Below are 26368 nucleotides of genomic sequence, written 5' to 3'. Positions count from 1 at the left end.
ACAGACAGGCAGACAGACGGACAGCCAGAAGGGGGCATAAACAACAACAAAAGCAGCCACACGTGCCCGTCGAACTAGTTTGACTCCTTCGCAAATGTCAAACGTGTAACTGCATAACTCATCACATCAACGCCAGCGACGACGACGACGACGACGACGTCGGCAGCGACGGTGGCAGAGCAACAACAGGTGGAAAGAAGCGACGAAAGCAGACAGCTGATGCGACGCGAGCAGCGCAGTCGACGTCGTCGACGGTGTGCCTTATTTGTGTTTTGCTTTGCGACGATTTGTTGTTTTCTTTTTGTTGTTGTTTTGTTTACAGCAGCAAAAAGAAAGACAAAAGAGTGTGTGAGTGTGTTTGCGTGGAAATTAAACAAAAGCTCGCGCGCGCCATTCCCGTGTTCCACACACCACCACGTTCCACACACACACACATACAGACACACACTCAATTGCGATCCAATCCATCAGCTGCTGGATGAAATACTTAGTCCAGTTTCCAATTTCAGTTTCAATAACAATTTTCCAGTTTTGAGTTTAGCAAACAAAACATGTTTACATTTTGTTGTTGTTCGAGGGATTTTGCTAAGTGAACCGAAACAAACAACGAGAAGTGGCAACAACTTGTTGTTGTTGTTTGGTTTTGTGTTTTTTTTTTAGAACAGGTACCGGCGGCTGTCCGGTACCAGGCCCAAACAACAACAACGAGTCGCCAATCCTTGACCTAATCCAGAAGTTGCCGATGCCGAGATGTTGATGCTGACTTTCTGGTTCTCCAGCTCAGCTCGGCTGCTGCTGCCCCCGAACCAGGTTCACATTCAGGTGGCACGTCCACACTCTGCCAGTTATTGTTTGATAAAACGCCACCAAAAACTGCTGCCGTTGCTGCTGCTGCAAAGTTCATGAGGCTGAGAGTCAAGTCTGTTGGGGATGTGGATAAACTTGTTTTGTGTTTTGTCAGTGAACCGGCTCGAGTTCGAGTCGAGTGTCAGAGACTCTGAGTCTCAACTCAACTCTCCCACCAGCAACAGCAGCAGCAGCAACAGCAGCAGCCCTCCTCTCCTCCCGGTTGTACTTTGTGTTTTTTTTTGCCTGTTCCTCTCGTGCGTTGGCAATGCTGGTTCCGTTAGTAGGTGAGGTCAGTGTCATGTGGCGCGCTTATAGACTAGTTTTTTTCATTTCTCTCTCTCTCTCGCTCGCTCTTGGCTTTATTTTGGCACACACAATGCACCGCACACAACATTGCGGGGTACAACAAAACCGGTCAATCGTCGATTGATGAGCTCGCTTAGCTTCTGCGGCACGTGGCCCGATTCTGCTCGTAATGCGATTAGACGCTGACTGACGCCCATCATCATCATCATCATCTTTGGGCAGCGTAGAAAGCTGTGAGTGCGAGCAATTAGAAAACAATTAAATTCATATCAGCACTTTGGCCAATTTAGCGCCCAAAAATTGCCAAAACACTGCCACAAATGGGGTCAATCCAACCAGGTAACAGGTAAAGACGCCTCTCGCTCGTTTCCATCGCCTGAAACGGACTGAAAGCTCGCCTCAGGCTATGCCACGGTATAAAAGAGAGTGTCGAAGAAGGTGTGCGAACATTCGCGAGAGCTTTCGCCATGCCAAAGCTTGTATGCCAGACAAAAGCTTTGTCTATTTATCAAGTGATTAACTCTGGCACTTAATTGGGTTACAACGAGATTAGAATGAACATTTTGATCTATGATTGAGAGTTTAATTAATTATGATTAAGATGCTCAATTGGCCACTGAAAAATATGTTGAAAATACTTTTTGTTACCAACGGTACTGAATACTTAAATACAAATTCAGTACTTTGACTTTAATGGTATTCTGTTATGAAAGATAAAAGTAAATTATGACTGAAAATATTGAATTTTAAAAAATATATTTAATTTTTAATTGTTATATTAATTAAAATTATTAGATTTCCAGCTTTTATATCGTTTCTTTTATATCATATTTCAAATATTTCATTTTTAATTATTATATTAATCAATATTATTACACTTTTAGCTATTATATCATTTATTATATCAATTCATTTCCTAATAAGTTACTATTTAAAAGAAAATTAAAGCTTAATAGCTCAATTCACATCAAAGCCAAGGCTTTGGGCAATAACATTTATAATAAATCGACATATGGGGATTAGCAAAAGCTTTAAGCTCACGATTACACAATTAATAATAATTAAACATAGCTATCTATATTCTATTCATGATGGTAGACAAATTAATTTCAATTCAGATCAGATGGCGCTTTAAAAAGTTGCTTTTAGCTGAAACTAGGAAATAGAGCATTTCTAAAACCTTGAAGTCATAAAAATAAATCGTTTAATTATGTAAAATACAATCGTTGTATTGTATAGGAAATACAAGTAAGCGATTTTATTACTTGGTTTTAATAGAATAGAACAATATTTGTAAAATCAATATTTTAAAATGAAATGTAATACATATAGAATGGTAAATTTAATGAATTAAAGCTTTCTTCCATCTATATGCACCTGCTTAATTTATTCATGCTGGAAAACTGATCAGCTGAAGTTCCCCTTTAGTTTTAGACGAGCATAAACGAAATAATCAATTCGAAGCATTTGAAATGCCATCAAGATTTGACATAATTTAGCTCCAGACAGTCATTTGATAGAACTGATACACACACACACACACCATCACATATACATAAATATATGTGTGTGAGTGTGTGTAAGCACCCTGGACAGAAAGAAGAAAGAAATGTACGAAGCTAACCCTAAGCCATCGGTCAAAGCCGGGCATCAATAACTACACATAAAGTCGAAAACCCAAACGGAGATGGAGATAGAGCAACACAGATGATGAAGAGCGTGGGGGGGAGAAGGTGGAGGTGGAGGAGAAACACAGACTGAGACTGAGACTGCGACTGCGATTGAGACTGAGACTGAGACTGAGAGCCAAGAAGGTAAGAAAACGCAGAAAAAGAAAAGAAAAACAATAAACGTTAACACGAACACGAAAATAAAATAACTCTCTCACGAAGTGAACCTCTACTCTTCCCCCCTCCCCCATCGTCTGCTCGCCCCTTTGGCGCGCTGCTTTTTTGTGTGTGGGTTAAGTGTGCCTCAACCGTGTGTAAGTATGTGTGTGTGTGTGTAAGCTGACGTGCACATGTGAGTGCCATTGTATGCATGCTTGTATGCGTACGTGCGTGTGTGAGTGTGTGTGTGTGTGTGTGCTGCGTAGTGGCTAACGACGACGAAGTCGACGCTGTTCATTTTACTGTACCATAATCGCAGCCCCAAATTGATCGCCATCATCAATGTGCGGACCACTAACAAAAAGTATCAAGAATAATACATAATACAAAAATAAAAAAATCATATAAAAGAGGCAACAACAACAGCAACACACAGCGCAGAGTTAAAGCCGACGACGAAGTCAACGAAGTCGAAGCCACGAGAAAACGTAATCAAAAAGAAACACACACACTCATACAAATGGCCAACAACATCGATTTTCGAACATGCCGACTGCGACGCTGGCAGCGCAACACGCAGATACAGAGAGAGAGAGAGCGAGAGAGTTGGCAGTGCGCAGACGTGACGTCGCGCAATACACAGACAAACACCTTTTGATCCCTTTTCGCTCCCGCGCTATGCTCTTTTGGTTGCGCGCTCTCTCTCTCTCTCTGTCTAACAAAGTATGTTGGCTGCTGTTGCTGCTGCTGCGGCTGCGACGGCTGTTGTTACCATCGCGGCTGCGACTGCGACGCAAACAGCAAGAAAACTGTCTGCGCAGCACCTTACAGGGTGCTTTATATTTGGCTTTTATTGATGTCGTTGGTTCGTTTGTTCGTTGTCGTGTCTTAAGCCTGGCTTAAAGAGCCCCTGTGCATTTTATGCATTTATAATTACTGTAATACTTACGTATTTATGTATGTGTATGTATGTATAATATATGCCTGGGCCAGGTAAAAATGTATGTTGTTGGTTGCTTAGTTGCTGTTGTTGTTGTATATTGGCACTACAATTCGTAAGGATCTCTATGGCACGCTAGGCTGGAAGGCAACGTAAGACAATCGTTAACGTAACGTAAGTGGAACGTAAGGCAAGCCAGTCGCTTTGACTTGTTGACTGCGATTGTTGCTGTTGCTGTTGCTGTTGTTGTTGCTGTTGCTGCTGGTGGGTGCACCTTTCGCCACTTTTGTGCTGCTGTTGCTGTTGCTGTTGCTGCTGCTGTGGTATGCGTTTGTGGCTGCTGGCTTTGTGCTTTGGGGGCGCTTTCGAGCTTCTAATGCGCGACTCCTTGGCCTGTTTGTCGACTGAGCGAAGCTCTTGTTGCCTGCTGCGTTGTTGTTGCTGTTGTTGTTGTTGCTGGCGGCTGTTTGTGCATTTTGAACACACACACACACAGGCACAGACACATACACAGTCGACACTCGCGTACGCAGACAGTGACAAGTCACAGCATTAACATTTGATTTGCGTATTTTGCATAAAACTTTTTAATTGCCACGACGAACACGAGAGAAACACTGGTGTGAAGCGGGCTGCGCGGCGGGGGGAATGCGGGGGCGGCTGGCGCTGACGGATGCGCGGTTCATTTGTGTCTCTTTGTTGTTGTTGTTGTTGCTGCGCTGCTTCTTCTTTGCACTCTTGTTGTCGTTGTTGTTGTTGCTGTTTCTGCTTTTGCACTTCAGTTAACAGTTTATACATTTTTCATTGTGCTGCGCGCCTTTTTTCTTTTGTTGCTTGTTTTAAGTATTTTTTTTTATAATTTTACGCGCTTTTTTCTCGCACTGTTTGTGTTGTTGTTGCTGTCGTCGCTATTGTTGTTGTTCTTCGTTCGCTTTGCGCTTTTTTGTTATTAATCACTATTTTTATTTTGAATTTTATTTCTCAGCTTTGTGATGGCGTCTCGTTTTGGCTCACACAAATACACAAATACAAATACAAATACAGCGCGCTCACGCACACAAGCGCAGTGCACATCGAAACTCACACACACAGACACGCATCGAGCGACTGAGTCGCACTCACACACATATGGAGTCTCACACAGATACACACACACACACACGCACGTATGCACACGCGAAACGAACGAATTCTTTTTCTTTTTTTTTTTCGTTTCGTTTTTATTTTTTCGTTTTGTGTGTCGTATTTTGTATTTTACCTTTTTGCGTTGTCGTTGTTGTTGCTGTTGTTCACTTAAATCACATTGAATTTTCTGCAGTAGTTTAGTTAATATTAATAATAATTTTTCGAGTGTGTGTTGAGCAGCGAATAGCGAAAAGCGAAAAAAATGTGTAACTCGCCTGCACGAAAGGTACGAAAAACTCAAACTTGTCGCGGATGAACGTTGAGCTCGGCTATAATGCCCAAAGAGTCAATTGGAGATTGTTCAACTGTTGAATGTGCTTGGCTGTGTTGCTGTTGTTGCCGCCGTCGCCGTCGACGTCGCTGCTGTGGCTGCTGCTCTGCTCGCGTCAGCGCAGCGCCCGCAGTTTACGTGTGTGTGTGTGTGTGGGCAAGGTGCTGTGCGTGTGTGTGTGTGTGTGTGTGCAGGCGAGCGCACAGGTGAGAGAGTGTGCCTGCGTATATGAGAGAAAGAGAGCGAGGGAGAGAGAGAGAGCGCGTTCAGCGTTGCTCGATTATTATTGCTTTTTATGGTTTCATCTCTTTCGTAACTGATATTGAGCGAGCTGCTGTCGCAGTTGCTGCCGCGGCCGCTGTCGCTGTCGACGCTGACAGCGAGACAGAGCGAAACTGAAATTCATCGAATCGATGATGATGATGGTGTTGTGTCTCTACACTGGCAACACACAGACACACACACACACACACGCATACACACAGGTAGACACTGTCTGTCCGCACTGTCTGCAAGCCAACAACATGTGTCTCTTGAGTGTGTGTGCGTGCACCTGCATAACTCTAGTGCGCAGCAGCAGCAGCAGCAGTGGCAGTGGCAGCATTCACAGGTACGTATTTTGTGCAACTACACAAAAGACTTAGGCAACAAACTCTTTCGAAATTCGGTTTGAAACCCAACTAAGTGCGCCTAGGCAATACCACAACCAAAACAGTGCTCTCTGCGCCTTGTGGTCCAGCTGCGTGACGTCACATACTTCTATGTATGTATGTGAAGCAAATATTTAGGCGCTTTGACTTCGCAGCAGCATCGGCAGTTGACTGAATGCGGCCCTGGCGTTTTGCACTTTTGTAGCTTTCAATGTTCATTTCGTGTGGCGTGCATTCATTTTCGAACTTTCAAACATTGTGACTCGGATTTTTTGTTTTGCTTTTGTTGCTGCTGCTGCTGCTGCGACTGAGACTGCGACTGTGGCAGCGACAACGACAACGACAGCGACAGCGCATTGTGAAAGTGGTAGTGCAGTTGGACACCAGGTAGAAGAGGCAGACGTCGAGAGCTGCGAGAGTCAAGCACACACACACACACACACACACACACACACGCACACTCGCACATGCACATATAGACAGACATACACACGAAAATAGTTATGCATGTACCACAAATGAATGCCATGTAGCCGTCGGCACAGACTCCGACGCCGCCTTACGACAACAGCAACAACAACAGCAACAGCAACAATAACAACAACGTCGAGGTAGCGACAACGGCAGCGAAATCAACGCTTTGCGACTGTTTGTTTGCTCAGTGTGCTTTTTGCCGTGTTTTCTGCCAGTCCGCATACAGGGTGCTCTAGCTGATTTAATTGAAATTTTGCATGCAGCTGCACTTATTTTACAAAGCAAAAAATATTTGTATCAAATTATATTTTAGCAGTCGTAATACAAATTACAATTAAGATAAACAAAAAATATATTAACTTTATTTTCGTTTTCTATTTAATTGTAACTTATTATTGTAACTTTTAAATAAATAAATACTTTTAAATAAGACATTTCAGCAAAGCAAAAAATATTTGTATCAAATAATATTTTAGCAGTTGTAATTGAAATGAAAATTAAGATAAACAAAAAATATATTCAATAGTATATATCATTGAATCATATATTGAAACTTTTAAATAAAAGAAAACTTTTAAATAATACATTTCAGGAAAGAAAAAAATATTTGTATCAAATTAGATTTATTACAGGGTGCTCTTGTTGATTTAATTGAAATTTTGCATGCAGCTGCACTTATTTTACAAAGCAAAAAATATTTGTATCAAATTATATTTTAGCAGTCGTAATACAAATTACAATTAAGATAAACAAAAAATATATTTAATAGTTTATATCATATTGAAACCTTTAAATAAAAGAAAACTTTTAAGTAATACATTTCAGAAAAGAAAAAAATATTTGTATCAAATTATATTTTAGCAGCTGTAATACAAATAACAATTAAAATACACAAAAAACATATATTCAATTCTTTTTTCGTTTTCTATTAATAGTTTATATCATATTGACCATAAATAAATAATATAATTAATTCGTTCGATTTTATTTTAGAAAAATGAAAGCTGATAATGAAATTTATTATTATTTGAGCTATACTTCTAAATATAAAAGATATTAAAATTATAATCAATTATTTTTGCTTGTCCCAATTAACATTAATATCCATATCTATATAATATATGTAAATAAATAAATAACTCAATTGGTTTACCATTTGTTGTCATATAATTTCAGTTTTATTTTCATGTTTTTTTTTTTTTGGTTTATTGTTGCAATATATATTAAATTTGTTTTTAAAACTAAATGTATGCTTAGTTTAAACATGTCCTTTTTTGTTTTTGTTTATGTTTTTGGTTGTATTCATTTTGAAATTTGTATGTTTTAAATTTGTTTATAATAAATTTTATTTGTTTTTAACTGGTCGAAACTTTTCACTAATACTTTTCATTTCTTTGGTTTTTGTATTTTTTTTTTTTTGTTTAGTTTTTTTTTTATTTTGCGATTACATTTACATTTATGTAAGTATGCATGTATTACATATACATTCATATATGTATGTATTTGTAAGTGTTCGTGTGTGTGTTTTAAGTGTACCTAGAAACTTAAATGTAGACATTACTTTTTATTTAATTTACTTAAATATTCAGTTGTGTGTTGTTTTGTTGTGTTTGTTCTTTTTTGTTTTTTTTTTGGTTTTACATTTAATAAAAAAGTTTTGTTTAATTATTCTGCAAAGTAGAAAAATTAATTAAAACATATACAAAATAAAAACAAAAACAAAACAAACAGACACAAACGCTTTTGTTTGTTTTGTGGTTGCTTGTGTATTTATTATTTGTTGCCTAAAATTAAGTTAACAAACCATGGAAAATGACACACGATAACTCGTTTCATCGTTATTGGCTATCGTTTATCGATATTCGTTATCTAATGCAAGAGGTTGTCGAATTTTCAATTCCAAGTAGCAGCCTGAGTGACGTAAATTCAATGATGATCGCGGCATATTTGCAATGGTATTTTGGTATTTGGTATTTTTCTTTGGTTTTGTTTTTTGGTATTTTCTAGTGCATATATATTTTGAACTGAAGCTAAGGCTTTTATTTTGGAGAGGGGGGTTAGCGGACAAGCTTATATCTCTTGCTCTCTTTCTCTAGCTCATTCCGCTTGTGTTTGTATGTATGTGTGAGTGTTATGTGTGTGTGTGTGTATTATTAAGTACATATGCATATTAAAACTAGGCACACCAACTAGCTAATTGCTACTAAAAACATTCTCTGCTTCATCAAACTGATCGAACTGCAAATTCAAATTCAAATTCAAATCTAATTCAAAATTCAAATTTGTGCTTTAAAATGTTGTGCCTCATCAATACTACGTCAATAAGTCCAATACTCGTACTTCCCCCTGTTAAAACTCATGTTAACTTTTGCCATGTTTCATTTTACATCTTCTATTTTGTTGTAGTTAAGTTAATTCGACAACTTTTGCTAAAAATGTATAATTTTTGTATGTTTTCAATTTAAATCGACGCTTTTTACACGCTTGCAGAGAACAACACAAATTAGGGGCATACGCATAAATACATACATATTTCTGCAAGGGTATTCAAAAGTCGGCTTTGTGCCGAAACACAGCGTCTTCTTCTTCTTATTGTTAATACTGTTCGAATGCAGAAAAAGGTAGCGCGCCTCAGCAAGTGGGGGGACGAGTGAAGGGGTAGGTGGATTGCCCACAGTTGCAGGTGTATGTGTATGTGTGTGGGTGTGTGTGTCTGTGTGTGTGGGTGAATGTGAATGTGTGTGCGGATAGTAAACGCAACTGCTTTTGTATGTGATACATATACATATACGTATATATATATAGCTATATATAGATATATGATATATCTCTTGCGGAGTTGGCAGTGATATTGCGAAACATTTTTTTGTTTTAGTTTTGTCAATCATTTGTTTTTTTCCTTTTTTTTATTTTTATAAATTTTTTTTTGTTTCATTTTTCTTTTGGATCGATTTATCGAAATCAATGCGATTATCGAAATAAAATACTTAGTAAGTTTGGTACGCTTTGGTATCGTTTTTAGATCGATTATTAAGAACATTTCCGTTTTGACATTATTATTGTAAATGATTTTCAAGTTTTAAAACAAATGTACAATAAATATATGTATATATATTATATATATGTATAAGTAATGTTTATTTGTAGCATTAAATATATATATATACTCTATAAACATTCGACACAATCCACAATTGTCTTGTTCTCGAGTTCGTCGTCCTAGGTATTTTTCATCATCTGGTTTTATTTTAGCTAACGAACTTGACCGTCGCAATCGCTTCTAAATTGCTAAACTTGTATTCAATCATTCATTCATTTCTTTTGCTATTATTATTGTTGTTGTTGTTGTTGTAATTGTATTTACAGAATGCTTCGATGTCGCTATCCATATATAATAATATATATATGTATCCATATTTGTATTTGTATGATCTAAAACGTTTTCAAAACTAATTAAGTTACATACAAGTACAAGTATAAATGTAAGTAATACGTTTAAAAATGTTGCTTATTTTCTTTTCATTTTTTTTTTTTTGCTTTCATTTTATATTGTTTTTTTTTTTTTTTGTATTTTTAAATTTGTTTTTGGAAAAAGTATTTGCGTTTTTAAAGTTGGTTTTTCTTTCATTCAATTTGATTAATACGTCTTAGTAATAACAATTATTACAATGTATGCTAATTGTTTCGCTTCTCGCACCACATTTTTTTTTGTTATTTGGTTTTTTGTATGTTTTTTTTTTCTTTTGGGGGGGCTTTGCAGTTCGGATAATGCTCCATACAATATAAACTTTAGAGTCCCTAGAAATGCGGTTCTGTAATATTTGTATTATCAACTAGATCCACCCAATTCTGCATAGCACATTGCGCTAAAACTTTTCTCTCACACTTTCTTTTGTTTGTTTTGTTTTGTATTGTTAACAACTAATTTTATAAATTGCCTAGTTTTGTTTGGTTTGTTAACGACTAGAACATTGTAAAGAAGGAATCGGTTTCACATAATGCAATATATATGTGTGTATATATCATATCGTCTAAATTGTTGGTTGCGTCCTTAAGAAAGGATCCTCGGCTGGTTGCGATTTCTGCTGCTTCTGTCACTCCACAATTTGCCATCCTGCTGTCGTTGGTTATGTTCTCTTTTTCATTTTTGTTTTTTATTTTGTTTTTTTTTGGTACTGCACACGCCAAATGGAATAGATCTATTTAGTTGGTATGACATATTGCTTTGTTAACTGCAGCAGCGGCGCTTTTTGTGGCAGTGGCAGTAGCAGCAAACAGTTATTGCCACCATTTCAGGACAACCAAAGAATACTAAAGTTAAACGAGAAAACAACAACAGAATCAACACAGCACATTACATAACATAACATCTAAGTGGGGCTATCCGCTTTGGAGCCGGCATTCGAATTGTCTTGCATTTGAGCGAGTGTCTTGAACTTTTGCGAGTTTAGGAATCTGTTGAAAGAATAATGTATACCATATAACCATCTCTCAACCTCTATATCGTATCACTATATCGATGCTCACCTGGGATATGAGTCTCTGTGCATCAGCGTGTAGATCTGAATTTGAGCTTCGTCGAAGGTGTGAGTCGTCGGCTCGATCATATTGCGATTAACAATTTCGCGCACTCGTGAGTCCAGCGACACTTCGCGTGGCGACAGTATCGATATATAATCCTCGTATATCAGTCGCGCCTTCTCCTCCACGACTTCGGCACTGTTCTCCTTCTTCAGATCCTCGCAGGCAAGCCAAAACAATATGTTCTCCTCGCTGAATTCGCTACGCAGAAAGTCGCGAAATACTTTGCGACCAGCTGCAAAAAAAAAATCAACGATTAATCAAGTCATTAAAGGTGTTTTAATTCAATGCCGCAAACTTACTTGAATTCTTCATTAGCTTGTCAAAGCTTTTGCCCCAACTACGTATTTCTTCTAATGTGGGTCTGTGGAGATTTTGGTAGATATCTGATAAGTATGCCATAATTAGAGTAACCTTAAGTAGACTTACTGATCGCCATCTAGGAATTCGGCGCTAACGAGATCACGTTTGGTGGGCGCATTTTCATCAGCGTTCTTTATGGCAAGACTGGAAATATAAAGAGAATATGATTAAACAAGAGCTTTAATTTTCTTCAATATATTTAATGTGTAAAAGTAAACATAAAACGTTAAAATTAATGAAAAATGATGTGTAATCTATCTAAGCAGACTTCGCATTTAACAATTAAAACACTTTAAATTTCATAAAATCTTATTTAAGTTAAGTATGTGATGCACCTAAGCTTTTAAAGAGCTTTAAAGCAACTGATCGAGCTAGTAATCCAAGTTAAAGCTTTCTGCTGTAATGTATGTGAGCATATATTGAATATAATCTATTGCAAATGCTAATTTAAATCTTCAACATGATAAGCTATGCGTTGCCCTAATCAAAGTTTGCTTTGTTTACGTATTTGGCGGATTTCTAAAGCTTAGGCAGCAGGTGGAATGACAAATGCGGTTCACTCTAGACTGTCCACACGTTATCAACGAATAGATTTGGCCTGCCTAGTATCAGGTAAGTATTACATGCAACGCTACGTAGAGAGCTACAGCTCATCAAAGTTCCTTATCTGTTTGCCAATAACATGCGCAAGTGTGAGTGCGTGTGTGTGAGGGCGAAAATATGTGAATGTGCGTGTGTGCATGTGTGCTTATTTGTGAATTAAATGTACTCGGATGATTAAATGTGCGGAGGGAAATGGACAACAACTAAGCATACAAAGGTGCGGGGAGAGAATTTATTCGCCACCCAACCGAACAAACCGCAAACAGCCAAGGACAGCTTTCATTTTCATTCACGAAAACTTGCAAGATTTTTTCGCAGAAACGGCAGCGAAGCAGAAGCCACTTGATGTGATTTGAAAAGTGCCTAAATAAGAGAGCTTTTCGCTGTCCAAATTGGCGCTCTCGAAATTGTGAATGAAACATTTCGTTCGAATAACATAAGCAGCGCCAAAGAGGAGAGTGTGCAAGAACCAGAGAGCGAGCGAGAGAGAGAGAAAAATGAACAGAGTGGGAGCGCAGCTGGAGAGAGCTTTTACTATTCGCCTAGCGAACAGCGTTGCCAGCTGTTATTGAAAATATTTGACAGGCAACGCCAATCTCTGCGTGGGTGTGTGAGTGTATGTGTGTGTGTGAGTATGTGTGTGCCTAGGAACTTACCACTTAGCCCTGTTGTTGTGGTTAGGCATCCCGCGGCGTAGTAGCAACAGCAAGAACAGCGGCAGCAACAGCGACAATGAAATGAGATTCGGTTTAGCAAAAGGGCACAGAAAATATTGCAACCTGTAACGGGATTTATACTCACCAGGAGCAGGAACAACAACAGCACCAACAAAAGCAGCATGGCTTCTGTGATTGCGGTCGCTGCAGAGGCGCATTTGATTCCTGCAACACATTCGATGTGGCGCTACCGCTAACCGGTAACGTTGTGTTGCCCGATCCTGTGCCACTAACACCAACGCCTCCACCTCCCCCTCCGCCACCACCAGCTGTTGAGCTCAGAGCGCTAACGGAGCCAGCACTATCGCCATTGCCATTGCCGTTATTTGAAGACGAGTTGGCAGTCATGCCGCGCAAGCGACAGCCGCTGGGCAGCTCTGACACGGTGCAGGACATGCTGCAAATATACAAATTGAAAGGAGGGGAACACACACATTGACAATTTAGCCACTTACCTGCCCTTTTGAAGTTACTGTTGATGTTGTTTGGCGTTGGCGTCGCTGCCACAGCTGCTTTGGCTGCTGATGCTAGGCCGCCCACAGCCTCAGCCACTGACCTATCTACCTACGTCCCTTTTGCTCTCTCGTTCTGTCCGTCTGTCTGCCTATCCGTCCGTCTCGTTCTGCCTCTCCCACTCTCAGCTCAGCCTCAGCTCACACTCCCACTCTCACTCCTACACACACACACACACACACCCAGTACACAGAGCACTTAGTGTAGGGTAGGCGCGTTGGCGTTAGTGTTGGGCGCCCCTTCTGCGCTCTCCACGGACAGAGAGAGCAAGCGAGCGAGAGAGAGGGAGGGAGACAACGAGCACGAGAACGAGAGCGAGAGTAAGTGTGAGAGCAAGTTACGTATTTATGTTTTTGCTAATAACTTTTTATCGAGTGCTTTTGCCTTTGCCTTTGCTGCTGCTGCGGCTGCTTGTGCTTTGCTCTCGCGTCTCTTGATTTCCTTGTTGTTGCTCGTGTTGTTGTTCTTGATGCTGTTGTTGTTGTTGTGCTTTGCTGTTTTTCGTCTAATTCTAATTTCTTTTTAGTTTTTACATGCATGTGCAAAGAAATAATTGCTGCTGCTTCTCCTTTTATTCCTTTGCGCCGCGCTTTGATTTGTTATCTGTTCACAAAATAATGAGAGCACAATAAAAAATGTAATTATCTTAAATAAAGTTTATCGTTAAGAATTTGGTATATTTTTTTCGCTTTATTATGATTTTGTTATGCGTTGCATTTGTTGCTGCGACGCTCTAGTACACAACATATCCGCTAGGCGCGCTCTCGTTTTCATTATTTGCGTGGGCAGGTGGCAGAATGTGGAGTGGGAGGAAAGGAAATGGGGGATAGAGGGCGAGCAAAGGCTATTGTTGTTGTTGGGTCGCTTGCTTTGAGCATTTACACATTTACAGCGAAATTAGTTTGTAATGTAAAGGAAGAGAATGAAATTTCTAGCCAGTGTTGAGCAATTTGTTGGGATTTCACTTGATTTTTATTCAGCAGCAGCAGCAGCTGGAGAGATGGTTGTTGTTGTTGTTGTAGTTGTGTGTGTTCTAATAAAAGTAAGCATTGTTGTTGCTGCTCGAAATTTTTATTTATTTCTTGTGCTAGTCATTACACACATATACAGCACACACAAACACTCACACACACACACTTATAAACATCGATGGCGTTGACGAGGTCGCGAGGTCGCCTGACCGAGCGTACCGTTATTTGCTGCTTTGCTTTTGTTTCGTTTTCGTTTCGATTCGTTTCGTTTTTTTTTTTGATTGCTATTATTTTTGGTTTTGCTGCGAGGCAGATGGGGCGTATGCGTGATTTGACTTGCCACTGTTTCTGTCTGTTCTACTACTACCTCAGATATGTATGTATTGTTGGTGTTGTTGTTTGAGCACCGCTAATTTTTCATTGTTGCACTTGATGCTGCGATGTTGTTGTTGTTGGATCGTTTTGTTCGTTGCAGCCATTTGTTCGATTTGCTAAAATATATCGAACATTTTCCAATCGTATGCGCTTCCGCTTACACATATACACTTACATATGTATATTAACAGCACTTTGATTTCGTTGTGTATGTGTGTGTGTATTTAGGAGCAACGAATATATACAAATTTTTGCCTGCCACTTCTGCCACACTAAAAATATGTGTAGGTAATTTTTTTTTCATTTTTTCGTTTTTTTTTGCTCTGAATGATTTTGCTTTGATTCAACTTCTACACAGAGAAAGAGCAAGAGTGAGAGAGCGAGAGGCAGAGCGGAATTGCCCGAAATTCTGACTGTTCCTCTGTGCGTATGCGTGTGCCAGTGCGAGGGAAAGGAGTGGGGATAGAGATAGAGGGATGGGGATGGAGTTCTGCCTGCAATTTAACTAGACTTTCGTTATATGTACTCCTTCTTCGTTTCGTTTCAATGATGATGATGATAATTACTTTCGTTGGCCTTTTGATTTGCATATTTCGTTAGATTCACATTGTTGCTGCTGCTTTTCCACGGCTTTTTAACAAAACACTTGCCATATTTTTTTGTATTTTTCTTTTTACCACATTATTGCCATTTCATTTTCACTGCTGCGCTTTTTTTTTTTTGTATACGTGTGTGTGATTTTCTTCTTGGCTCTATTTTTTTTGTATATTGTAGTTGTATACGTGTGTGTGTGCGCGCTCTGATAGCCAAAACCCAAAATCCTCGACGACAACGACCGAGACAATCGACAATCGACGAGCGACGACTGCGACGACAGCGACGGCGATGGCAGCGACCATGATACAATAACACAAGGTAGTCTCGTCGCGTGCCTTAACGTTCGGCTTCGAGCCACTATCGTCAGTGCGCTCGTGCTTGTTGAAGCGAAAGGTTGTGCGCGGACGATTTTTTCCCTAAATATTAACCCTTGTGCAAGACAAAAATGTCAGATTGCAATTATATTATATATAAATATGAACTTTATGATAGAATTAAGAACCTGAACTAAATAATTGGTAATCAAAACCAAAAACAACGATTACTATCCAATTCCAAACTATTAAAAATTAAATTATAAAAAACATTTCAACTGTTTTTAATATAGTGGAACAATTAAACCCTATGCGCCATTGAAGGGTTAATCACAAAGCTCTACTGTCGATTCTTTCGCACTCACTAGACGCAGTCGTTTCACTCGCACTTATGCATGTGATAGATAAGGGGCAGCTTTTCCGACGAGACTACCTTGTGTTATTGTATCATGGCAGCGACAACGACAACGACGGCACGAGCACAAGTGCTAACGTTTCTCTTCGCATGGGGCAAAGGCTGGCGACTGACTGCTGCTTGCTGATTGCAAAGGAAAAGCTCCAAAATAGCTATACACTGACTGTTGGCAGCTAGACAACGACAACGATGACGAACCGAGAGTCGAGTAGCCGAACAGCCAACCGATTAGATTCCTGGTACACAAACGACATGTGCGCGCCAAGTGCTTTTGCAAGAGAACAAAAGCTCGCTCCCGCATAGCTGTTTGCCACTCTCTCTCGCTCGCTTGCTGGCTGGAATTTCGTTTACATGCTTTTTCTTGTGCTTTCGCCAATTTATTTGGGATCACAAACAATTTTCTTTTTTACTTTGGACTATTGCAATCTTTAAAGCTTTCGCTCTCACTCTCTCTGCAGTGAAATGTCCTCACTTGGCGCTGACCCCCGGGGAGCAAGCAACCTGTCTACCAGGGTTGCATTTAAGAGCTTTCCCTTAATTTTAGGACTCGCATTCAAATAGAATAGACATTGTTTACTATCGCAAGTTTTCATACAAATGAGTGCCTTAGAACTAAAAAAAAAATGTAGCACGCCTTATGTATACAGCCTGATGGTGCAATCGGCGCCTGTGGAGAATATCCAAGGCTGCACGGGATGCCAATTGACGTCGAGCACACCAAACTCGTCGCGTTTCTCGTGCGTCTGCAATTTCTTGAGCGGCACAATTAAAGGATTCTGCAGCAAATCACTAAAAAACAAAAGTACAACAAAGATGAGCATGTTACGACTTTTAAGGATTTGTCTCTACTCACTTATAAACCATGCCATGTGAGACAATGACCGCCTGATCATCGCTTCCAGAGGCAAACAGTGGATAACGCAAGTGGAAGGCCACGCTGCGCACTGCGTTGCGATGCAGTCGCATTGTTTGATAGGGTTTGGTGGACAGATCCAGATCGAACCAGAGCATTTTCTTGTCGTAGGTGGAGACGAGCAAATTGTCGCCCTTGGGATGTATAGACATGCCCGATATCCACTTGGAGTTGGTCAGCAGTTTCTTAATCAGCTCCTGTTTGACCAGATCATAGATGCGTATATTGTGTTGAGTCTGCAAATTAAGAAACAGTTGTATTAACAAAGTAAATTAATAAATGAAAGTGCTACTTACTGCCACAAAGAAGCAAGGTTTGACGGGATGGAAGAGCACACATTGAATGAGTCCCTTGCTCTTTGAGAATGGTATCTGCGAGCGACGCTTGGACAGCTGGTGGATCAAGGCTGAACGATTAGCGCCCTCGGGCATCACGGTTGCCAGATAATCGCCACGACCATGCCATGTAACCTGACGTATGGGTTTAAAGTGCGTGATGACCACACGCACGCCCTTCTCCTGTTCCGCAGCCTCGGCTGTGGACCATTGCACGGCTGTCTTGATGCGTTCATTCTCGATGACATCCTGGCTAGGCGCTTCAGCTAGCAAATCATCGGTTTTCTTTATAATCAGCTTGTCTCCCACCTTGGGATTGACAAGCAACAAACGGCTGCCGGTGGCCACCGCAATGATGGATAATTTGGCATTCGGACACCAGGCCACACAACGCACCACATCATCGGTTTCAATGGTGCGTATGCAACGTCCTGTAGCAATTTCCCAAACTGCATAGAAATATAAATTAATAAAGAGAAAAATATGAGTTCAATTGAAAACTTACTCTTAACGGTCTTGTCATCGGAGCCAGAGACAATATACTCGCCCTTGGGCTCCACGCTAACGGAACGCACCAGATCTGTGTGTCCACGATACACAAGACTCTCCACGGTGGGGAATGGCTGTAGATCGCGTGGTGAAGGCAGTTTGGGTATCAGGTATTCGGCATCAATGTTCAGCTTAACGCGCTTGGCACGCGGACACAAGTAAAGATCGAGGCAGCGCAGGAAACGCTCACGTAGATAACGTGAATAGGCGGGCACCTCACGCAGTGACTTGAACTTCTGTGGCATAAAGTGCAGCTTGCGCTTGTGTGGCTCATCCTTGAGTTTGAGCCACTGTTTTGTCTCCTTCTCATCGAACAGATACTCCGGCGGTGGATTGTAGGATTCAGCGTGTCCGGGGAGATCACGCTTGGGCGCTGAAACGGGGTCATGAATACGACGCATATGCTCACGACCAGTGTCCGTCTCCCACAACATATAGAACTTGGGACCGCGTTTCTGTTGCTTTGCGCGTTCAACTTCTTCAGTGGTCTTCATCCAGCCCATCTTGAGGGCATGCACCATGCGTGACACCTTTTTCTTCTCCGACACGGAGGGCAGGAAGGAGCGCTTGTGATCGGGAACATTCTTTATGGGCATACGCTCCACCTCCGAGGTGAACCATTCGATCCAGGGCTCATATTCATTGTGCTCTGGGTTGGGAATGCGAGCAGAATTGACACGTTTAATTAGCGCAATATCTTCGTCGGTGAGCAACACTTCCTGGCCAGTTTGTGGATCCTTGACGGTGCGCCAGAAATTCGGATCCTCAATCTTTCGCAAGAAATCATCGATTTGATCACCCTTGGGCGGTTTTATAATCTTCTTGGCATCCCAGTCATAGCCAATGTGTTTGTATTCGTCATACCAATGCATAGGTATGTTGCCAACCGTGTTCCGTATGTCCTCCTCATCGGAAGTGTCAGAATCGGCGTACTCGGGCTTTGAGGGATCACGTGGAGTTATTTCACCAATTAATTTTTTGGGTTCCTGCACCACTTTGCTGCCACTTGGCTTCTCCTCGCTGTTGGCAGCCTCAGCATTGTCTTCACTTTCCTCCTCGCTACTGTCACCCTCTTCATCTTCTTCTTCCTCGCCGTCTTCTTCAGACTCTTCAGCGTTGTTTTCTTTGACCCCCAAGTAATTTCCTTCTTCGTCGCTCTCAAATTCAAGATCTTCGCTGCTGTCTGACTGGTATTCCTGGTCTATGCCCTCGTCGTCTGTAGAATCCTCACCCGGATCTTTGACTGCTTGCAACAAGTCCTTGGGGGCGAAAGAAGCAAAAGCATTAAATTACATATATGCATTTCTTTTGCTTATGCTTAGGCTACTCACTTCGTCCTCTTCTTGCTCTGATTGTTCAGATACCGATTCCTGCTCCTTTGTGGGTTTAACATCCTTTACCTTACGTTTAGTTGCCTGTTTTTTAGTCATTTTTTATGAGAAAACAAAACGAATTAACGCGGCGCACGTGTTGCGGCACAAAATTTCGATTGCAATAACTTATCGATAAGCACGTTTATTTACATTTTCTTTGAATTCAAAATAATCGCTCCATTTTGCGTTTGGAGACCGTTTTGCGTTCCCTGTTCCATTTTGCGTTCGATTACGCAGCATTTTTAAAATTTACAATAAAGCTCAAAGTAGTTTGTGTACAGAAAGACAAATATTAATAATAAATAGAAGCGGATAGTAAAATTACGAATTAAATGGTATACATATAGTTTATGGCAATTTACCGTATTTAAAGAGATGTTGCTGTTAGCATGGCAAATGTCACTTGTCAAAAAGAGCTAGCAACAGTAACATTTATTATAGAGCTGTCACCTGCGTTGCCAAACAATTTGCAATAATCGCCTAAAAAAGCCGGATACTGAAAAGCTGCACAACTCTGATGAGTGAAAGAAAATGAACAGAGCTTGTCACAATAAAATGTGAAAAAGTGTGCGAAATTAGCACTGAATCCTCGATAGCCTTAAAAAACTATAACAAAGTAAAAGCGATTGCATCATCTGTAAACTACATCCCGACGACTTATTTGGAGCGGTGTATTCCACCATCGATTTGGTGCAAGTTAAACAACATACACACACTTTTACATATATTTAAAAAATGACTGCACCGCGACGTCTGCGCAAGGAGCTTGTGGATTTGCAGGAAAGTAGCTTAAAATCATTTCGTGACATCAAGGCCGACGATGATAATCTGCTACGCTGGACGGGCTTGATTGTGCCCGACAATCCACCATACAACAAGGGAGCGTTCCGCATCGAAATCAACTTTCCGGCCGAATATCCCTTTAAGCCACCAAAGATTAGTTTCAAAACGAAAATCTATCATCCCAACATCGATGAGAAGGGTCAGGTGTGTTTGCCCATCATTAGCACCGAAAACTGGAAGCCGGCAACTCGCACCGATCAAGTGGTCCAAGCACTGATAGCTCTTATCAACGATCCGGAGCCAGAGCATCCGCTGCGCGCTGAATTGGCCGAGGAGTTTCTCAAGGATAAGAAGAAGTTCGTGAAGAATGCCGAGGATTACACCAGGAAACACAGCGAAAAGCGTCCAGCCGATTAGTGCCGCTACAACGATGATGAAGCTGATGCCGAGAGAAAACCAAACTAAATTTCCTACTCCTTCCTGTTCCTTCCTCATTTCATGAATTGTAATCCTCCCCACAAAATTTTGCTTAGAATGTTGATGAATGATGTAAGCGTTGCAGTTAGAAAACGTTGCAACTTGTCAAAATTGTAAAGAAAACGAAAATGAAAAACTCCCGTTCAATAATTGTAGTAGAAATGAATTTGCATTAATTGTTTTTAAATATGAAAGTCGCCAGCAATGATCATGGATCATTTAGGCAAAGCAAACATATGTATGTAATAATAATAATATACTATATATACATTTAATTAACACTCAATGTATCAGTCTCTTTCATCTCAAGATCCTGTTCCACGTCCATGCGTCGTGGAAACGAATCCTCGCCCAGCATGCGACGATAGCAAGCAACAAGCACACTGTTGTTGTGCAGTATTAGCGCATTGCTAAACGGATTCTTCTGCAGCTGCCGCAGATGGAGCACACTGTGCAGCACCAGCGGGTGTTGCTCTTTTTCCTGTTGTTCATCTTCAAGTAGCAGCTGGTGCAGTTGCTCCAATTGCTCTTGTGCTTGCAATATGCCGTTCAACGTTATGACATTATCGATTTCCATCGCTTGGTAACAAAACTCGGCCAGGAACAAAAGCAGCGAGGCCGCAAAATGACTGAGGATTAGGCAATTATCGAAGACAACCTTGTGTGGTCTCAACGCCAGCAATGACTCAAGCAGCTTAACGAAAAAACGCCGCTGAACTTGCTGAAACATTATTATTGAGTCATCATCAACGCACAACGGTGCGTAGTTCAATGTGTTTATTAGGCAGCCTTCGATATCGTAGAAGCGACACTTGGCTGCCGTTTGCCACAACGGATCCAGATCAAAGGTGTCGCATATGCGCAAACGCAGCAACAACACCGGCTCCGAGGCAAACAGACTGCTTTGCAGCTGGTGCACTGGAGCACCACGATTCGGTTGTAGTTGCAATTGCTGACCGAGGGTTTTTACGTGTGTGTAGCTTCGCTTGGCCGTGGGACACTTTTCCAGCTGATTGAATTCGCGACGGAGGCAATATATTTGTTTGAGCAGATCACCTTGACGCAGTACCTCACGTTCTGTGTAGGAACCGCCATAGATGGGTACTGTAAAGCCCAACGATTCGGACATATTCTGCTGCTTGACAATGCACAACTCCGGGGCGAGTGGACGCACCTTATAACGGTTGTAGTACATGGCAGAGACAACGCCACGTAGCTGATGCAAATGGCGCAAGTACTGACGATCCTTTGATTCGTAGGCATAGATGCTGCCTTCGATGGCATCCACCTGCAGCTTAAGGTAGAGACGACAACCAATCTCATGCTGCAGCAGAAAGTCTTTCGGTATCTGGGCTTTGCTAAACAACGGCATAATCATGGCATCGTTGGGCTGTGCCAGCTTCTCGCGCAGCGCTTCCAGGAGACGCGACAGACCAGCTGTTTGCCGCTGATAGTTCAGGCAAATCACATAGACTTCGGAGTTGCCACGCTTGGACGTCGCTGGCTTGTAGATGTGGACGTGCTGGAAGATGCAGTTGAGCATGTAAAGCACGGATACGCTGCACGCCTCGAAGAGTGTAAACATTTTGATCACAAAGTTGCCGCCTTGGCTGAGAATACTGAGTGCACTAACAATCTCGGCGAAGAATAGACGCGCCACAATCTCCTCCTGGCAATCGGGCTGGGCGGAGCAATCAATGGAACCATCTGCAGTGATCAGTTGTACACCGTCAGGGAAGTCTTGCGTGCAACATTGCGTCATGTGATCAATGTTGTCCAAGCTCAGCAGATTGCCCGTGAAATCCTTGTGGAAAAGCCAATTGTCGAGCGTGTGAAAGATAAAGCGATCATCGGTGATCATCTCATTGAGAGCGTTGCCTTCGTAATAGGGATTCAAGGTAGTCGAACGCCAGTTCCATTTAATCTATCAACGAATATAGTCAATATATTTAGTATACAACCTGTTGTATAGTCAGTTACCTCATCGGGTTTGTGCTGTGAGTGCAAGTAATGATTGAGAGATGCAATAAACGCACCGGGCGCCTCACAAAGATGCAAACTATTTAACTTCGGTTGGGTGACCACCGGGAAACGATGCAGACACTCGAAGAGCTTGCACCAAGCTACCTGGAAAGTTAATCAACAAATTAATACAATCTACAACGATTCATTTATTTGACTTACGGTAACAAACTCCGCTTTCGTTTCGTTTTTGAGACGCCACGAAATCTCACCAGACGGATCACGTCGATTTGTGTGTGTGCTCCACTCCTGAACGCCATAATTGTTGAGCTTGCTCTTCACGCTGTTCAGCTGTTCCTTGAGATTCTGCAGAGATTCGTACTGATAGAATTCACTGAACAGCGGCTCCTCATCCGTCGGCAACGTCCAAGCTGTTCCGTTCACCGGTTTCTGGTATTTGAACTTCTTTTCAAACAACTGCTCAACCTCATCTCTTATGCTTAGTTTGGGACGCATTTTAATCTCAATTCAGTAAAATTGTTGCCAATTCGTTTTAAGTTTGTTTTTGCACAGAATAACAGCCGGCTAATAACAATAGCAAATTAACATAAACACATCTGTTATTAACAGCAGTTCAGTAAATAGCTAACTGTGCGATTTAAAAATTATATTTAGATAGCATTACTAGTATTTAGTATTTATTTAGTAGTATTTATTACAGCTGAGTTGTAAATATAGTAACTATGCTCAATAATTAAATAAGTTTGGTATATTTTAAATTTAACAGTCAAAGTGCTTGCCATCTAATTTTTGTCTGTCTGCCTATCGATAATTTATTGGCGAGCTTTTTAACAAATTGGCAGACCTTAAGCGCCATTTTCAAATCAGTGTTTGCGAATTGTAGACAAAACTGTGCACAGAGTTTTCTTACTGATGGTAGAGATAGAGATTTTTATTTTACAAAGTATTTTCTCAAAAAAAAAATGAAATCAAACATTATGTCTGATCAGTTAGAATTTTATAAATTGTCAATTTTTAAATCTTCGCAAGTTCTGATGAAGATTATTATAAATATTTTTCTGAGTACGCATTCTTGAAATTATTTCTTAATTTAGTTATAATTGAGACTTTTTCCATATAAAATTAAAAATTTACAATCATTTTGTTTGTGTGTTTCATTGAACACTAATTTTTTGATTTTACTCAAAAAAATAATGTTATTTTCAGAAATTGTTAACTGCTCATTTCCGCTTAAAAATTCCTTAAGATAATATCGCTTTTTCCAATGGCTGTGAAAAAGCGGAGGAAGATAGCTTTCCTGTCGGCATTTTAAGATATGTGCTTAAAATATGAAATTGATAATTAAAAGTAATTTCATTGCTGCACTTGGCGTTGTGTAAAACGGTATGTGCATAAAAGGAAACAATAAAAAATAATAGAAATTGCTTAGACAAAAGGTATTATGAAACAATTGGGCAAGCGTCAAAACATTTATGGCCAAATCGATGACTCGAGCGATGCATATTAAACTGTCCATTAAAACATACAGACAGTGGGAATCGCATTGCCCGCAAACGGAAATAGATAATATCGAAAATATTTTCGGGGGAAGGCACAAGCGAACGGTACTTTCGTAAAGCTTAGCCCATATTTATATAGACATTAATGAGTACTATATACGATATTGAAAATAGCTTCGAAACTGTTTGAATCATTGCGATGATGTCTTGAACATTGGAATTCAAATGTCTTTTTATACCCGTTAGGCACTGAAGAGATGAGGGTATATAGACGGACCCCAAGTCGGATGTATATTAATATATAAACCAAACAGGATAACATCGTGTTAGTAAATAATAATATTTCTATCTAACTTATGACCAACAAAATTTAGAGAATATTCAATTTATCCTAAAAATTTCAGCATGATCAGTATTTTAATTCATTTTTGCAAGAAATAATGTTTTCGCACTTTTCGTTTATTTTTCATATATTATATATACTTATGTAAATTCCAGTTGTAAATACCGGGTATCTTAGCACTGTTGTATATTCTACTATAGCTTTATAACTTGCGTTTTTTTCGACTATATGGTCACTAAATCGGTGCGTGAGTTGGCGACTTTATAGCTAACGAAATGAAACGAAACGTGCGACGTGTGTATATGAATAATAATATTCAAATTATTACACATACACGTCCCGATCTCTGGGTCCCAAAAGTGCTGCACAGTCGCTCTTAGGATCGACAAATCAAGCGAGATGCCATTCTCTATAGCGAGACCGAAACCGAAGTCGAAACCGAAACCACAACTGAGACCGAGACACGATCGCACATAAGTTTGGAATCTACATAATGGTCTCTGGTATATAGAAGTGTAAGTTATAAGAGAGATACATATATAGCAGAAGTGCGACACGTGACTGTTTTGTATAATTGACCATCAATACATAAATGTAACTGAAGAAACAAACCTGACGGCGACCGAAGAAAACTGTCGTCTGAAGACAACTTCTTTGGCGGAGTTCTATTGAAATCAGGTGGCTTCTTCTATGAGCACTCCTCCACTCGAACATAAAGCGGAAGTAGCACGATTGCGGCGCAGTGGGATTGTTTGGTAAAACGCATTGGGTAAAAAGAGTTTTGACTTACTTGGCGATGTGGCGGCAAAAATTCCATTACGGCGGACGTGGACACGGCTTTTGTTGGCAACTAAATTTTATTTAATTTCATATTTCTTTACTCGAAAAAGGGAGTTCATTAATATGCCGGGCAGGCGCCGGCGATAGCGACAGCAGCAGCGGCAGCAGCAGCAGTGGCAGCACCAGCCACAGAAGTGGCAGCGTCAGCGTCTGCTACCTGCCCAGCCAGTGGCAGTCTGTACAGTATGTACATGCATACACGAACACACACACGAACATACACACAGTGGCATATGCACCCCCACTTTGCATAGATATTTACGGGCAACGGGTATCAATCCCCGTTTTAGACAACATTTTATTGTTTTTTCTTCTTACTTGAATTGTTTAACATTTTGTGCTGAGCTGCACATCACACGCACACTCTCACACATACACACGCACAGTCGTCACGTAAATTGAAACTTCTTCAATTGTCGCTTTTGGGCTTCTAACCGTTGACGTCGCTGTCGTCTCCATCGACGTCGCCGCCGCCGCCGCCGCCGTCGTCGTCGTCGTTGTTTGCTCACTTTTAGTCTGGGCCGAGGTGTGGTGCTAAGCTCGACTCGGGGCTTTAAAATCAGTTGCCAATTAGTCTCCATCGTTGACGGATTACAATTGCCTTTTGCCTCTTGTTGTTCGCGCCAATACAACAAATATTTTGTCATGAACAAAAAACCAAAAATAAAACCAAAAACTTGTTAAGTGCCTCTCAAGAAAAAACATCGAATAAACAACAAGCATTTCATTGATAAAAATATACACATTTCGTTCATAACACACAACAATAACAAAATGTGTGTTTTGCGTATTATTTCCGGAATTTTTGTGTGATTTAACTTACTTTGGTTTATCTCGCGGTTCGCATCTGTTGGTGAATTGGCAAGATGTCGGCATAGCTGACGTTTGAAAGCGCACTTTATAGCGCTATGCTGCATCTAGTCAGTTATTCAATGGAACAATCAACAAATTAATCGCTTTTAAATAAAAAAAACTTCGATTTTCATTCTTGGAATAAACAGAAAGCTGATCAGAAGAATATTGTCGGAATGTATTTTTTATATTTTGTTAGAAATTTTAATATTTCATTTCCTTTACAGAGAGAAAATGTTCCAATAAAAGTAATGACTATGGTACAACGAAAGGATAAACAAGGATATACCAACAAGACGATTTCGATGGATTGTATAATTACAATGCTAACATACCTATTTTGTAAAACTAAACGCCTAATTCATATTATTTATTAATATTAAATAATTCAATCAGTTGAACAAATTCAAGCCTAATTGTTGTGACTATCATTCAAAATTATATTCTAAAATTTATTTTGTAATATATG

The 26368-nt window shown here is 40.4% G+C and overlaps 4 protein-coding genes across 4 annotated transcripts; 1 reads left to right on the top strand and 3 right to left on the bottom strand.

Annotated features, from left to right (window-relative positions):
- Positions 1-10631: 10631 nt before the first annotated feature.
- LOC133846221 (regulator of G-protein signaling 17) lies at positions 10632-13883 on the bottom strand. The gene is made up of 7 exons (XM_062281042.1): positions 13223-13883; positions 12853-13164; positions 12708-12716; positions 11515-11592; positions 11388-11449; positions 11032-11320; positions 10632-10959 (listed from the first exon to the last, which is right to left on the bottom strand). The coding sequence occupies exons 2-7, from the start codon at positions 13161-13163 to the stop codon at positions 10875-10877; spliced, it is 834 nt and encodes a 277-aa protein (XP_062137026.1). The 5' UTR covers position 13164; positions 13223-13883; the 3' UTR covers positions 10632-10874.
- A 2627-nt stretch (positions 13884-16510) lies between these two features.
- LOC133846218 (ribosome biogenesis protein BOP1 homolog) lies at positions 16511-19256 on the bottom strand. Its single transcript, XM_062281039.1, has 5 exons — positions 19081-19256; positions 17706-19008; positions 17162-17649; positions 16806-17101; positions 16511-16741 (listed from the first exon to the last, which is right to left on the bottom strand). The coding sequence occupies exons 1-5, from the start codon at positions 19177-19179 to the stop codon at positions 16588-16590; spliced, it is 2340 nt and encodes a 779-aa protein (XP_062137023.1). The 5' UTR covers positions 19180-19256; the 3' UTR covers positions 16511-16587.
- A 325-nt stretch (positions 19257-19581) lies between these two features.
- Positions 19582-20668, top strand: LOC133846220 (ubiquitin-conjugating enzyme E2-18 kDa). The gene has a single exon (XM_062281041.1). The coding sequence runs from the start codon at positions 19858-19860 to the stop codon at positions 20320-20322; it is 465 nt and encodes a 154-aa protein (XP_062137025.1). The 5' UTR covers positions 19582-19857; the 3' UTR covers positions 20323-20668.
- On the bottom strand, positions 20443-22945 carry LOC133846219 (cap-specific mRNA (nucleoside-2'-O-)-methyltransferase 2). The gene is made up of 3 exons (XM_062281040.1): positions 22567-22945; positions 22363-22509; positions 20443-22306 (listed from the first exon to the last, which is right to left on the bottom strand). Exons 1-3 carry the CDS (start codon positions 22858-22860, stop codon positions 20654-20656), a joined length of 2094 nt encoding a protein of 697 aa, XP_062137024.1. The 5' UTR covers positions 22861-22945; the 3' UTR covers positions 20443-20653.
- Between the last annotated feature and the right edge of the window lie 3423 nt (positions 22946-26368).

Source organism: Drosophila sulfurigaster, chromosome 3 (assembly GCF_023558435.1).
Source record: "Drosophila sulfurigaster albostrigata strain 15112-1811.04 chromosome 3, ASM2355843v2, whole genome shotgun sequence".
Taxonomy (NCBI): Eukaryota; Metazoa; Arthropoda; class Insecta; order Diptera; family Drosophilidae; genus Drosophila; species Drosophila sulfurigaster.
The sequence above is the reverse complement of the archived record's forward strand: the minus strand, read 5'-3'. Positions and strand labels throughout refer to the sequence as shown.